Raw genomic sequence first — 12,749 nt, forward strand, 5'->3', positions numbered from 1 at the left:
ATGCACATTGTGTCTCAACATTCTCAGCATGATGATTAAAAATGCACCAGTTCAGTACTTTATTATCAGAGACAAAATGAATATGTTTATTAGATGGAGAATGTGTAAAGGTACAGAGGCCAAGTCAGTCAAAAACAAAAACATGTTTTGCAGAGGTCTGAAAGTTACATACAAAAGTAAAATCACACTTTAAAAGGAAATTAGGTGCAGTGTATATGTTTCTTATTTTTATTTTATAGTCATCATATCCTCCTGTCTTAAAAATTTGTTGTGCACAAACACATTCCAAAACAACCAATAAAGGGTATTTTAAGTCTGTTGTGCACAGCAATCCTTGGCAACCCTGCTCATTTTGCGCTTGATAAGCACCACTGCGAAGTCCCTTTACCAGGAATCCAGGCTTGGATAATGACACCAGTGCACAGGATAGGTGACCTGTGGCTTGCTAGCAAATGTTGAATGGGAATAGTAATTCCCAAAGTGCATGTGGCTGAAAATAAATGTAATCCGTGCAAGTCTAGATTCACATCTAGGGTCTCATTACGATGTAGGTCGGAAAGGCTCCGAATTCGGTTTGTCCGAATTCATGTCGGAACCCATGTTTCCGACCGACTCTGAAACATTTCTGACCACCTAATTATGATACAAGATAACCGTTTGGTCTCTCTGACTCAGTTCTGACCAGCATTCAGAGAAATCGAGTCGGTCGGAGCCGACTCGTTTAGCTCTACGGACCGCATTTCCGAGCGAGCGATTATGATGTCTGATTCGGGGAGCCTGTCCAACTCCGTTTGTCCGACATGGAACGGCTGTCGGAATCTGACTTTGGGGGCCGGTTGCAGGCACCCCTTCATCCATAGACCTCAGGTTGGGCCCATGGGGGTACCCATGGGACCTATCTTTCCAAAGATGCACAAAGTGACAGGCACCATGGGGTGCCCGCCACAGTGTGCAGGTTTTTCCGCAACCCCCCTATTTTGCAATGGGAGCCTGTGCTGTCGGTCAGAACTCAGGCTCCCATTGAAGTCAATGGGAGTCCAACCGAACAGTGTTAGGAAGCATCGTAATCAGTCGGTCAGACTCCCCAAAGTCCAAGTCGTCTGGAAATCATTCCAACACCGAGTTGGTCGGAATGTTTTCCAACTGACATCATAATGAGGCCCCTAGTTGTTTGGTCAGCACTAGCAGCAAAGCCTTTGGAGGTCATTCACTTTTTAAAACACATAAACAAAACATGCAACTATTCAACTTACCAAGTGACAGTAGTCATCAGTGTAGTCCCCATCTATTGAAATTGAAAAAATATAAATAAGATCATTCAGCATTAACGCCTGGTCAGCTGATGTCTTATGATTATGTTAGATCAATGTATGACAGAAGAGGCACCATGAAGGATGACTAAATAGGTCCAGCCAGATAGATTTTGGGACAAGTACTTCCTGCATCAAAGACAAAGTTTTTCGGTCCCTTATAGCAGTGTGTAAATATCTGAACAGGCTCATTGAAACTTCATGCATTTAACAGAGGTTAGTATGCAGGTGCAGATGAAATGAAATTTCGTCTGACGGGCACCCATCGCCAAAGCCTTAGACCACATGTGGACATAGAAGAACAGTGAACATGCATAGTGGTGAACACAAAGTTTCCAAGGTAAGTTGTAAATTGATACTTGTATAGCGCACTACTCACCCGCAAGGGTCTCAAGGCGCTTGTACAAATACCGCTGTGGAACCCATCCTGGCTTTCCCTGTGAGGTGTCCACTCCTGGGCACCCCCAAGGTGGAGGCCAGGCATCCTTAGCATTGTGGGGGCCATTGTGGAGATTAAGCAAGCTATTGCCCAGAGTTGCAGAGTGGGACTCCATGATTCGAATAGGCACCGAGGCGAGAATTATCAGGTCCATGGAATTTTTGAGCTCAAGACCCGCCGAGGCGGGGAATTGAACCCTGGTCCCGGGCTAGACCTCTGCATCAGGGTCTGCCACTCTAACCATTGAGCCACACTTCTCCACAGGGACAATAAGGGTATCAGAAGAGGGGTCAACTTTCTCTTGAATGTTTTGATTTGTTCTGCATTCCGTCCATCAATTGTCTGCCTTTTGCTATTAGAAGAGGGGTTACAGAGAATGAGCTATAGGCTAGCACAAGTGGTGCAGTCCTCATAAAAAATACAGCATGTCTAAAACAACACCAAGACACAATTGAAAGAGAGAGGGGCCCCTAAAAAATCCAGAATCTTCCTGTCCATTATTCAACCCATAATCTACCCCATTGAATGAGACAAAACAGGTAAGGAAGGTATTCCATTTCAAAACAAGTCAGAATATATAAAGGTTGTGTTTACCTGCTGTACAACTGCTGCTCTTTTTAATCACACTGATAGTCGATCCTTCTGATAGCTGAAAGGTGATTACCATTGTTAATGTAATTCAACACAAAGTGACACACATGCATGCTTCTAAACTTTATGAAATAATGCTTCATTCACAAGGTTTATTACTTTAAAGTTGTGTTATAAACAACAGAAGAAACCCATAAAACAGAGGGACAGGGTTAATAATGACATTTCACAACAACGTCCCAAGGGGCATCATTTGACATGACCAGTTTCCATCATAAATGTAATACAATAGCTCAGTACATTGCTTAAGTAAATAAATTACAAAGGAATATATGGCCAACCGTAATCCAGAAGATTTTGTTTAATATTTTAAAATATATTCATAATATGAAATTATTAATTGGCATCAGCAATGTAAAGTGCTCAATGTGCAAAGTGAATACAGTGCTTGTGAAATTAACATGGACGGCGCAGAGTGAACACATAAAAAAGAGAGAACCAGGCAACCACAAGGTAATGCCAGTCCGATATTGTGCATGAAATAAATGGAGGAAAATATATACCATACACAATAAAAGTATTTTGCAGCCAGATTTTATTGTCAACAGCGTTTCGAACCGCCACTATTTAACAGGTCGTCATCGACCGAGGGGAGCCCAGATGATGGTATTGAATCAACATAGTCTGATTTCACAATTCATGATAATATTATGGAGGCGTTCATTGGTGATTGAACAATTGAGGTTATCAATTTGGGCTACGGCATGAATACACTTACAGGGGAAACGGCCACTTTACTAAAAAAGCACAAGCAAATATTTTTAAAGACCATCAGAGAAATGTACTGCTTTTAATGGCAGTGACCTTTGTGTCAAGCAGCGGTTGCTTCTACACCTTTTCTTTGGATGGTGCACAAACGTCAGACATAAGTAAGATACCTCATGACTGCACTGAATCTACATTCCAATTGGATTCTTCAGTGATGATGCTATTTTGAAACCCGGCAGTGTCACTAAGATAGAAATCTTTTTAATTCACATAATATCTGAGGAAGGTGGAAATTAAAACGTTGTGCTGGAGTTTACTTAAGTTTATTATTATTTCTTCAATTCAAACAAAATGCTAGAGCACAATCAGCCTTCTAGGCACCAAAATCAAACACTGTAGGCCAAAACGGTACGACACGGTAGGATTACCGCTGTGCTGATAATTGCTGCTAATTGATACTCACTTTACTGGCATGATATTTATGTTTTAAAATAAGGCTGATACTACTTTTATATTTACTACACTTGGCACGTCACACTCATTTTAAACTGGCACGTTATTGATGTTTTTAAATTAAGGCTGCTACTACTTTTATACTTACTGCACTTTGCACTTTTATCAGGGACTTCATTGTCTTTCTGCCCGCACCTGGGTCCATCACAGCAAGTGCCGATTGAACGGAGTGTGATTTCGGGGCCTTTACCTTTCTATATACTTCCGGGGACTTTGCTACTTCCGGGTGGTGAGCGGGCTAGTTGTTCCCGCTGCTCACTCCACGTAAACCAATGCGAGAACGGACGCGCCCATCTGCACCCGTCTGCGCCTGGCCCGGGCCTATGGTCAGAACCCCTGCATCTTTATCGAACAGATCACCTGGCAGAACTTACACTCGCAACAAGCTATATAAGCTCAAGGGTAAACCAGGATGTCCACTCCTAGACATGCAGACTGAGACCAGGCAGTGTGAGCATTGTAAACTGACATTTAGTTATACGAAAATTAACGCGCTACAACTAAGGTGTTCCCCCCTAGTTAAGAAGGCCACTAAGGTCATTAAGGCGATGCTACTTAATACGCGATCTTTAGTGAAACCCAACACGGAGGTGGCGGAATTGATAGAGTCACACAAACTGGACCTGGCATTTATAACAGAGACTTGGGCATATAGGGCCTCGGAAGTGGACATCGCGTTAGCACTCCCAGTAGGCTACTCCATTTTTTGAGCAGACAGAACATGGAAGAGGGGAGGGTGGCTGGCGATTATTTTCAGAGAAGAGCTGCAAGTAAGAGGATCCGCAGCTGGTAGTTCCCATGGTTGCAAATTTGTATCCTTTCAGGTCTCACTGACAGTAATCATACCCTAAAAGGTCTATTACTTTATAGCCATATCTTAGAATCCAGCTTTGTTGGCCCTGATTTTACTATTCGAGGGGATTTTAACTATCACCTAGAAAAACTAGCTGACAACAATACGACCTTACAGGTTGACGCTATGGCCAGTCTTGGTCTAGATCAGACTGTCAAACAGGATACATATGTGGCCGGGAATACGTTGAACGGGATTTTCTCCTCCAACTGCAACCTTAAAATTGATTAAATAATACCTGTTCTTTGGTCAGACCACAAGGCTATCTTGTTCTCTGTAACTATAGATCAGGGGCAGCAAACAAATGAGCATAGGCTAGTCACCTATCAGGACTAGGCCAATATTGATGCCCCTACGCTACAGGAATTATTAGCTAGGACTAAACCGGAATTAGCACCAAACAGCTATGTGGCTGTAGATAGGCTCTGTTCATGGATGAAGTCAGCGGTGAATATTGCAGCCCCTACAAAAAACTTTGTTTCTAGGAGGTAAAATCCGTCAGAACCATGGTTCACGGAAAAACGTACGACACAAAACCAAATCTGTAGAAGGGCCGAAAGGAAATGGAGAACTAACTATGACCAAGATAGGAGAAGGGAATATGCTCGAACACTGGCGGAATACAAAAAACTGCTTATAGGGGTAAAAAGCATTGCTATCCAAAAAATAAGTGAGGCCAAGAACTCTTGCAAGGAGCTCTTCACCACAGTCAAAAAACTAGTGAATCCTCCCACTGTAAAACAAATGGAAAGTAGTACAGAACTCTGTAGTACTCTCGGACAGTTCTTTGCAGATAAAGTTACATCAGTTTATGAATCTTTTAAGAGTAATAATAACGGCAGCAATTTAGTCAAACACTTCAAGCAAGGCATGGATATTTCTACTCCCAAAACTGGGTTCTGCTTCTTACCTCCCTTAACAGAACAAATCAGCCTTGCGGTAAAGAACATTAGGTCCGGGGGTCCAACCGACCCTTGTCCACCTAAAGTGATGCACATATTCTCAGAAATACTTAGCGAACAACTAACACTTGTGTTCACTGAGATAATTCAGTCAAGCAACTTCCCAGACAAATGGAAAACAGCATCAGTGCTCCCACTTTTAAAAAAAAGCCAATCTGGATACAAAACAACCCAGCAGCTACCGACCAATATCTAGCATTCCGCTCCCAGCCTAAGTTTTTGAAAAATTGCTTAATAGCCAATTAAATCAAATAGTAGAGTACAAAGTTCCCCAAGGAAGGTGTGACAACAAGGAGGGAGGAGTAGGTATCAAAAGTAAGGTGACTGGAAGGGGTCCCTTGTCGGAACTTAGAGAGCCTCACACACCCAGAGTATTCGGTGTGAAACACACCTTGACTGGAGGGTGTCCAGTGTCATCATCGACTCACTGCCCCTCGACAGACCGGCGCTGCAATGTCTGTCGGAGCACCCGGAGGCACTCTTTTGGCGGGGTTCTTTTGTTCCTAGCCGACAGTGGGTGTGTGTGAGGATGAAAGAAGTGTAGTCTGTGCAAGTGTGGGTGCAAGTTAAAAAGGGTAGTCAGTCCACAATGACTTTTATTGACGTGGCTGATTCCCTGGTTAAAAGGGGTGAGAGGGGAGCTAGAGACCGTATAAATATACAGCAGGCTAACTCAACCCCCTGATGTGATCAACATGTTTCTCGCCAACCGGCGATTCTTCAGGACCTCAACAAGGTACTACACATTAACACATGCTCATTCACTTTGAAGAAGGCAAATACAACCTCTCTGGGTCGATGAACTAGAGGGCCAGGGGGTCCTGCTCTATTTAGGCGACCCTATAGGACTGGACAAGAGCCTCGCAGTATACTCCCGTGAGGCCAGCGCTGTTAGGTACGTTGAACCTTAAATCGGGCGCTGGGTCGGCGGCAAACCTACCCCTCACGCTCACGGCACCTGGTCAGGGTGTGGAGCAACTAGCCAATTGACAGAATTGATAGCATCTAAAAACTGGAATCTTCTCCCGATCATAATAAAAAGTAGTCCTTCACTTTTGCTTTTCAGAAAAGGCGTAATAACGTGGCTTTTCACCTGTTAAAGCAGCACACTACTCTTTCCCGGTATACAACCTTTACCACGCAACTTTTACAACAAACTACCTTTACCATGCAATTTTACAACGCAGGATCCATTACAATGAACTACCATTACAACGCATGTTTTTACATCGCAGATGCCTTTACAACGCATACCATTACAACGTAAGTATTGGTAAGTATATAATTTTATTAAAAATGTTATAGGTTTGGGTTTTTGGGTAAAGGGGTATTTTTAGGGTTCAGGGCTAGGTTTGGGTTTTTGGGTACAGGGGTATTTTTAGGGTTCAGGGCTAGGTTTGGGTTTTTAGGTAAAGGGGTATTTTTAGGGTTCCGGGCTAGGTTTGGGTTGTGGGGTACAGGGGTATTTTTAGGGTTCAGGGCTAGGTTTGGGTTTTTGGGTACAGGGGTATTTTTAGGGTTCAGGGCTAGGATTAGGTTTTTTGGGTACAGGGGTATTTTTAGGGTTCAGGGCTAGGTTTGGGTTGTGGGGTACAGGGGTAGAGGGTAAAAATAAAGTAAAATTAAAATTAAATTATATTAATTTTAATTAATTTACATTTTAAAAAATATTATATACTTACCAATACTTACGTTGTAATGGGATGCATTGTAAAGGCATCTGCGATGTAAAAAAATGTGTTGTAATGGTAGTTCGTTGTAATGGATCCTGCGTTGTAAAAATTGCGTGGTAAAGGTAGGCGTTGTAAATGTATGCGTTGTAACGTCATACATCCCTCTTTCCCAGCAATCCTCTGTGCATCGGCAGACATTTTCTACTTTCGTATACCATGCTTTAAAGCCCATGCATTTATCAATACTCACACAACCACTCTCCCATGCTGGGCATTGTATATTTCCCTTAGATCTCTGGGTTGACCTTCATGCCATGATCTTTAAGGCTGATATCATCAAAACACTCTCATAAATAAATCATTTATCTGTGGTATAAGACCTAATCTTACAGGTTTACTGCTGAGGCCTCATATGGGCATGATTTTCCATTCTGCACTTTCATCTAAGGAACTTCAAGCTATATCACCACTTTCCTACACAATTTCTTAATCTTTCATGAACCAGTTCAATATTCGCACATAGAACTCACACCATTGCAGATATCAACCTGTGGGTTGAAGACAAAAACAAGACTTAAATGGTACATCTACCTGAAACTATGGAGCAACTAGTGTCTGTCAGCGCTTGACGACCCCTGCTCTCAACTGACTCTTAACTATGGCCTTATCAAACACTGTTGAAATTTACAACATTTTAAAAGTTTGTATTGAATGATATTTCTCGAAATTTCACATTATGTACTTTTGTGTTATTTTCTTTCCAGAGCATGCACCTCATGTAAAAAAAAGACAATCTGAGATACCAATAAGAAATTGGTTTGCACAGAAAATGGCTCTACATAAGACATCTTTTCAAAAAAGTGTCCTACTGATATTCAGTAAGACTTCTTTATACAAGATGTGCACTTGAGTTAAAAAAATGATGTGAAATAGCAGCAACCACATTTTGCCACAAAAGCTTAATTTAATTACATTTTCATAGAATTTCCTGAAATTTCACGAGAAAAAATCTTACACACAATTACACACCACTGCCATTCTGCCCAACTGAAAGACAGAGGGATGGAAACTTGAATGACTACATAACAAATACAAAGCTGTGTCTTTTAAACGACAGACCCCAGCTTTTTTTTTATTTCAAAGTAGACAGACCCCAGCTTTAAGGTTAATCGGAAGGTTTGCTTTCGTGCAATTATATGTGCTAGGATTGTTCATTATCCCAAGGCAATTGTTTCAGCTAACTATCCACTGAATGAACTATTCAATATTATGTAGTAACAGACTTTTTAGTAAACAAGAGACTGGGTTCTTCAGAAAAATTCTATGGAATGAAAGAAAAACTGCTAAGAGCTTCTGACTTCTTTACAAATGAAAAATTAGAAAGAGATGCCACATCACAATGGTGTCATGAAAAAGCCTTCATTTCCTCCAAGAACTGCACAAACACTACAAGCCCCCTTCACTGCTTCAAACCGATCAGCTCAAGCCATGTTGAGAAAACAGACCTGAGAATGAAAGCCTCACACAGTATCTTGAGTGGTAACCAGCATCGAGAATTACCTATCTTCATTTGTTCCACGCTTTTCACAATTTACTTATGATGGAAACATAACTGTACAGAGCACCAGACCTTCCAAAGTAAGCTTCTCCACTACTAGGTCCAGTAGGTGACCTGCATTATAAGATGGAACATTGTGTTCTCTGAGTGAAGCGTAAGGTGTTTAGCAATGTTAGAAAATCTTGAAGGCCATAACCATCATCAAAATGGATATTAAAACCCCCTAACACACAGTGCCTTCTGCCGCTGATGTTACGGGGGTGGCAGGACCAACGCGCTCATAGCACTGCCTCTCGCCCGCAGCGCGGGACCTTTTCTTGCTGTCTTGCTGTTTCAGGGGTGCAAATCCATTGACAGCCCCTGTTTCGCCACCCTGGTGGGACTCCTTGTACCAGGGTGCTACAGTCCCTGCTGCCTCTGATGTCACGGGGAGGTGAGAGAACTAGCTCTCATAGCGCTGCCTCTCCCCTGTGGCGCGAGACGAGCGTGGGATGTGCGCAGGATGTGCGCAGGACGAGCTTAGCAAAGCCCGAGCCAAGGGCTGGTCCATCCACACCTGCCAGAGACAGGAAGAGGCAGGGCAGGGCAGGGCCACCCCCTTGGCTTTGAAAACCTGATGGACTGTGCTCCCTTGTGCACATGTAGGTGGACTTTCTGATATTGGACCCTACTTAAAACACTTTATATTCCTTATCATTATTCACGATTGGACTGGGGGAAGCTGGGTCCTGTTTAAAAAAAGTGCAAATCTCCTGTGCCATTGTAGCGAAAACATGTTCTATTAAAGTGACGGTCTAAACTGCACTTTTTTAGGTTTGCATTGCGAATAAAGAGCAGAATTAATTCAGAGTGCACCAAGTAGGGGTAGAGAGGAAGACCTGTAACACAAAACCTCAAAGTCTATACCTTCTCTTATTGTTGACCACTGTGCAAAACTGTTTTTATAAAATCTGTACTGCAAATGGTGAATTGCTAGTGCTTGTGAACCTCTCACCTTATAATGGAGTACCGTATTTAACTTTGTTTTCCCATGCTCTAGTGTAACCGATGACTGGTCCAAATCTAGAAGCTCTTTACGCTCAGGGCCTACAAGAAGTTCTGCAAAAAAGTAGATTTAGGAAAGTTAATTTCAAACTTTTATCCAGGAAAAGTGTTGCTAAATTCTAAACATGCATGTTCTATGAGCCTGGCTTGAGTTAATCGTAATAATTCTTTGTCCCAAAAATCAAAATAGAATTCACGTGTCCTGATTGATAAAACATATTAGAAACACTGATTTTGTCTCAATCAAATTTGATTGACAAAAAGTTGTTTTTAACATTTACCTGTAAGTACATTCACTTTACAGATTTGTTAATGCTTTTACAGGCCAACAAGACAGAAGGGTGTTCCATACAATATATCATATGGATTTTTCTTTATGTTGTTACTGAGGGCTGATTCGACAACAATATCCTGCCTTGCTCTCTTAAATAGAATACAATATCACCCAGAGGTCATTCGATTTTTAAAACATGTATTGCAAAAATAAACAAGCACTGGCAAGGCCAATACATCTGGCCTTCACAAACTTGCGAGTGTTGATGTTGACTTTTTTTACAACTACATGCAACTGAGAATAAAAAACATAAAAGTCCAAACAATTAAAAACACCACCATCTAAATGGGCGTGTTTGCAAATAAAATACTGGCCTGTCCTGTAGGCCCGCTGTGGATGAAGCTAAATGTGAATGGCACATCAACAGCCAGTGCATTAGAGGGCTGACTGTAAGTTCCATTATATGTATATGGGTTTGTATTTTTATGATGCTTTTCGGGAAAACATGTTACTGGCGAGACAGTTAAAGTGCTGTCTATTCCACACCTAAAAATGGAGCTGGTAAGAAAATAATGTACAAAAGCAAAGGAATGGAAAGTAAGGACAAAAAGTAAAACGAAAGAAGCAAAGGAAAATTGGAAAAAAGTGAAAAAGCAACAGAATGAATAGGGGAAGGAACATAAAGGAGGAAAATACAGAACGAAGGAAAAACACATAGAAGGAGAAATAAGAAAACAAGAAAAAGAAGTACATGAAAGAAAAAGAAAAGAAAAGAAAGGATGGAGAAGCCTTGTTTATCCTCTTCTTTCATAACACAATAGTAGAGGTAAATATCAAGTGTCACGATATGTTTACTTTAGATATTGACATAATGTTTTTTATTTGACTGACAAAAGGTGTGCAAAGTATATCTATCAAAACAGCTGTTGAGACTATAGTATAGAGTTTGGCTTCTGGATGCTCAGAAATAGACCATAAATACACCACCCGTCACACTTTAAACAGAAAAGGTTTCAGTGAGGGTGCACCCGTCACACTTTAAACAGAGAAGGTTTCAGTGAGGGTGCACCCGTCACACTTTAAACAGAAAAGGTTTCAGTGAGGGTGCAACTGTACCAATGCCTTATAAATCAACATAGGTTAGACGTACAATATATCATTAAACATTTTTTTTCCCATAAGTCATCTTTTCATAAAGTTAATTTAGATAAATATAAGTGACACAGTTAATATACCAAATATTAATAGAGCAAATTCAAACCATGACATCAAAAGATGAAAAGAAATTAAAACATCTGTATATAAGATCTCATGGAGCAGTGCTTAAATGTCCTAATGGAGAACAAGCCAGTTTAAAATTGCCGTCCAATGTTGAGATTTGCAGTCCTTTTTACAGCCAGTGTTGAGACTAGAAGCCAACAAGTGTTTCGCAGGAAACCCTTCTTCATCAGGGAGGTTAGCAGCAAAAAGATGCTTCTCTCTTTAGATACTCCTGGAAGCACATAGTAAGAGTAATGCCTCTACATCAATGAGATGTCCTGTTTCATGTTATAGATAGCTAAATCTCAATGTGCTCCCATATGGAATTACAGATCATCTGTGACAAATGCATCTCTACATACTAAGTCTAATATAACACAAATAACGCAAGGACTGTCCTAAAGGAAACACAATTTACAGTAGGGGACAACCCCATGTTGAAACGTCTTGCCAGAGGTGACTGGCCAAACTTTTGTGACTGAAGCAAGTAGTTAAAAACCAGCAGCGGCCGGCATGACTCATGGGTAGGGGGGTGGCCACGGGTTGGGGGGTAGGCATGTCACCCAGGGTCATGATTGCGGAAGGGGGGAATTAAATGTTAAAAAAAACACTTACCTTCCCACGTCCGGTCCCACACTGCTGACACTGTTCTCCTGCTTATGATTGCAGGAACAGAAAGCAGGCAGCCAGTCTCCCTCCCCTAAGCCAATCAGAACGCTGCAATTGCAGCGTTGTGATTAGTCTGAGCGCTATGACACGACGCTCAGCCAGGGGCTGTAGGGCCCGGTGGCCCTGTTCTCCATGCAGGATGTAATGCAGCCTGCATGGGGAAGTGGGAAAGTGCGCACGACTGGTTGGGAAGCCCGAGAGGGCCGACCAAACAGTCACTGCGCACTCTTAGGAGTGGGCAAACCACTCCTACACTGCCCTGCTCGTTAAACAGAGTATACCCGCCCACCCACTCACCTGCCTGCAAAGCAGCCAAACATAATATGATAATAACTAGAAGTTATTATCATTTTATGTTTTTGCTTCTGCACTGCCTGAAAGCAGTGAGGCGACACTTCTCTGCCATTGCGGAGAAGCTGCCCCTGTTAAAACCTTTGAATATCCCAGCTTTTGAGAGTACGCAGGTCCCTTGTTCGGAGATCAATTGTTTGGAAAGAAGCACACTTCACACAGAACCTAAAACTCTTCACTTAACCAGAACTGTATTTATACATTTTTAACAGGCATATCTGACCCAAAAGAAATGTGTTAAAGATAGTCAGCACATTCATATTGATGATCTGAAACATATATAAAACAGACAACCAAAGACTGACCTGGCAGAGGGGAAGATGCAATGTGATGATGCCCATCATACTGTTGCATCAGACAATATGACGGCCATCTTGAGAGTACAGAGCTTAAAGAAAACTGTGTTTTCTATACTTTCTAGATAGCTGCTGCACTGTGTCGTCATATGCATCCATCTTGGACCAAAAGTACAAAGCATTTTTTG

General features: G+C 41.8%; 1 protein-coding gene across 1 annotated transcript in view; it reads right to left on the minus strand.

The window, feature by feature from the left end:
• PLXNC1 (plexin C1) overlaps nt 1-12,749 on the minus strand; it is a 510,673-nt gene that overhangs the window by 29,832 nt on the left and 468,092 nt on the right. The window contains exons 23-25 of the mRNA XM_078676006.1: nt 9,662-9,765; nt 2,344-2,398; nt 1,254-1,285 (exon numbers count right to left, since the gene is read on the minus strand). Of these exons, the coding sequence (XP_078532132.1) occupies nt 1,254-1,285; nt 2,344-2,398; nt 9,662-9,765 (191 nt within the window). The remainder of the gene's footprint in view (nt 1-1,253; nt 1,286-2,343; nt 2,399-9,661; nt 9,766-12,749) is intronic.

Source organism: Lissotriton helveticus, chromosome 1_1, assembly GCF_964261635.1.
Source record: "Lissotriton helveticus chromosome 1_1, aLisHel1.1, whole genome shotgun sequence".
Taxonomy (NCBI): domain Eukaryota; kingdom Metazoa; phylum Chordata; class Amphibia; order Caudata; family Salamandridae; genus Lissotriton; species Lissotriton helveticus.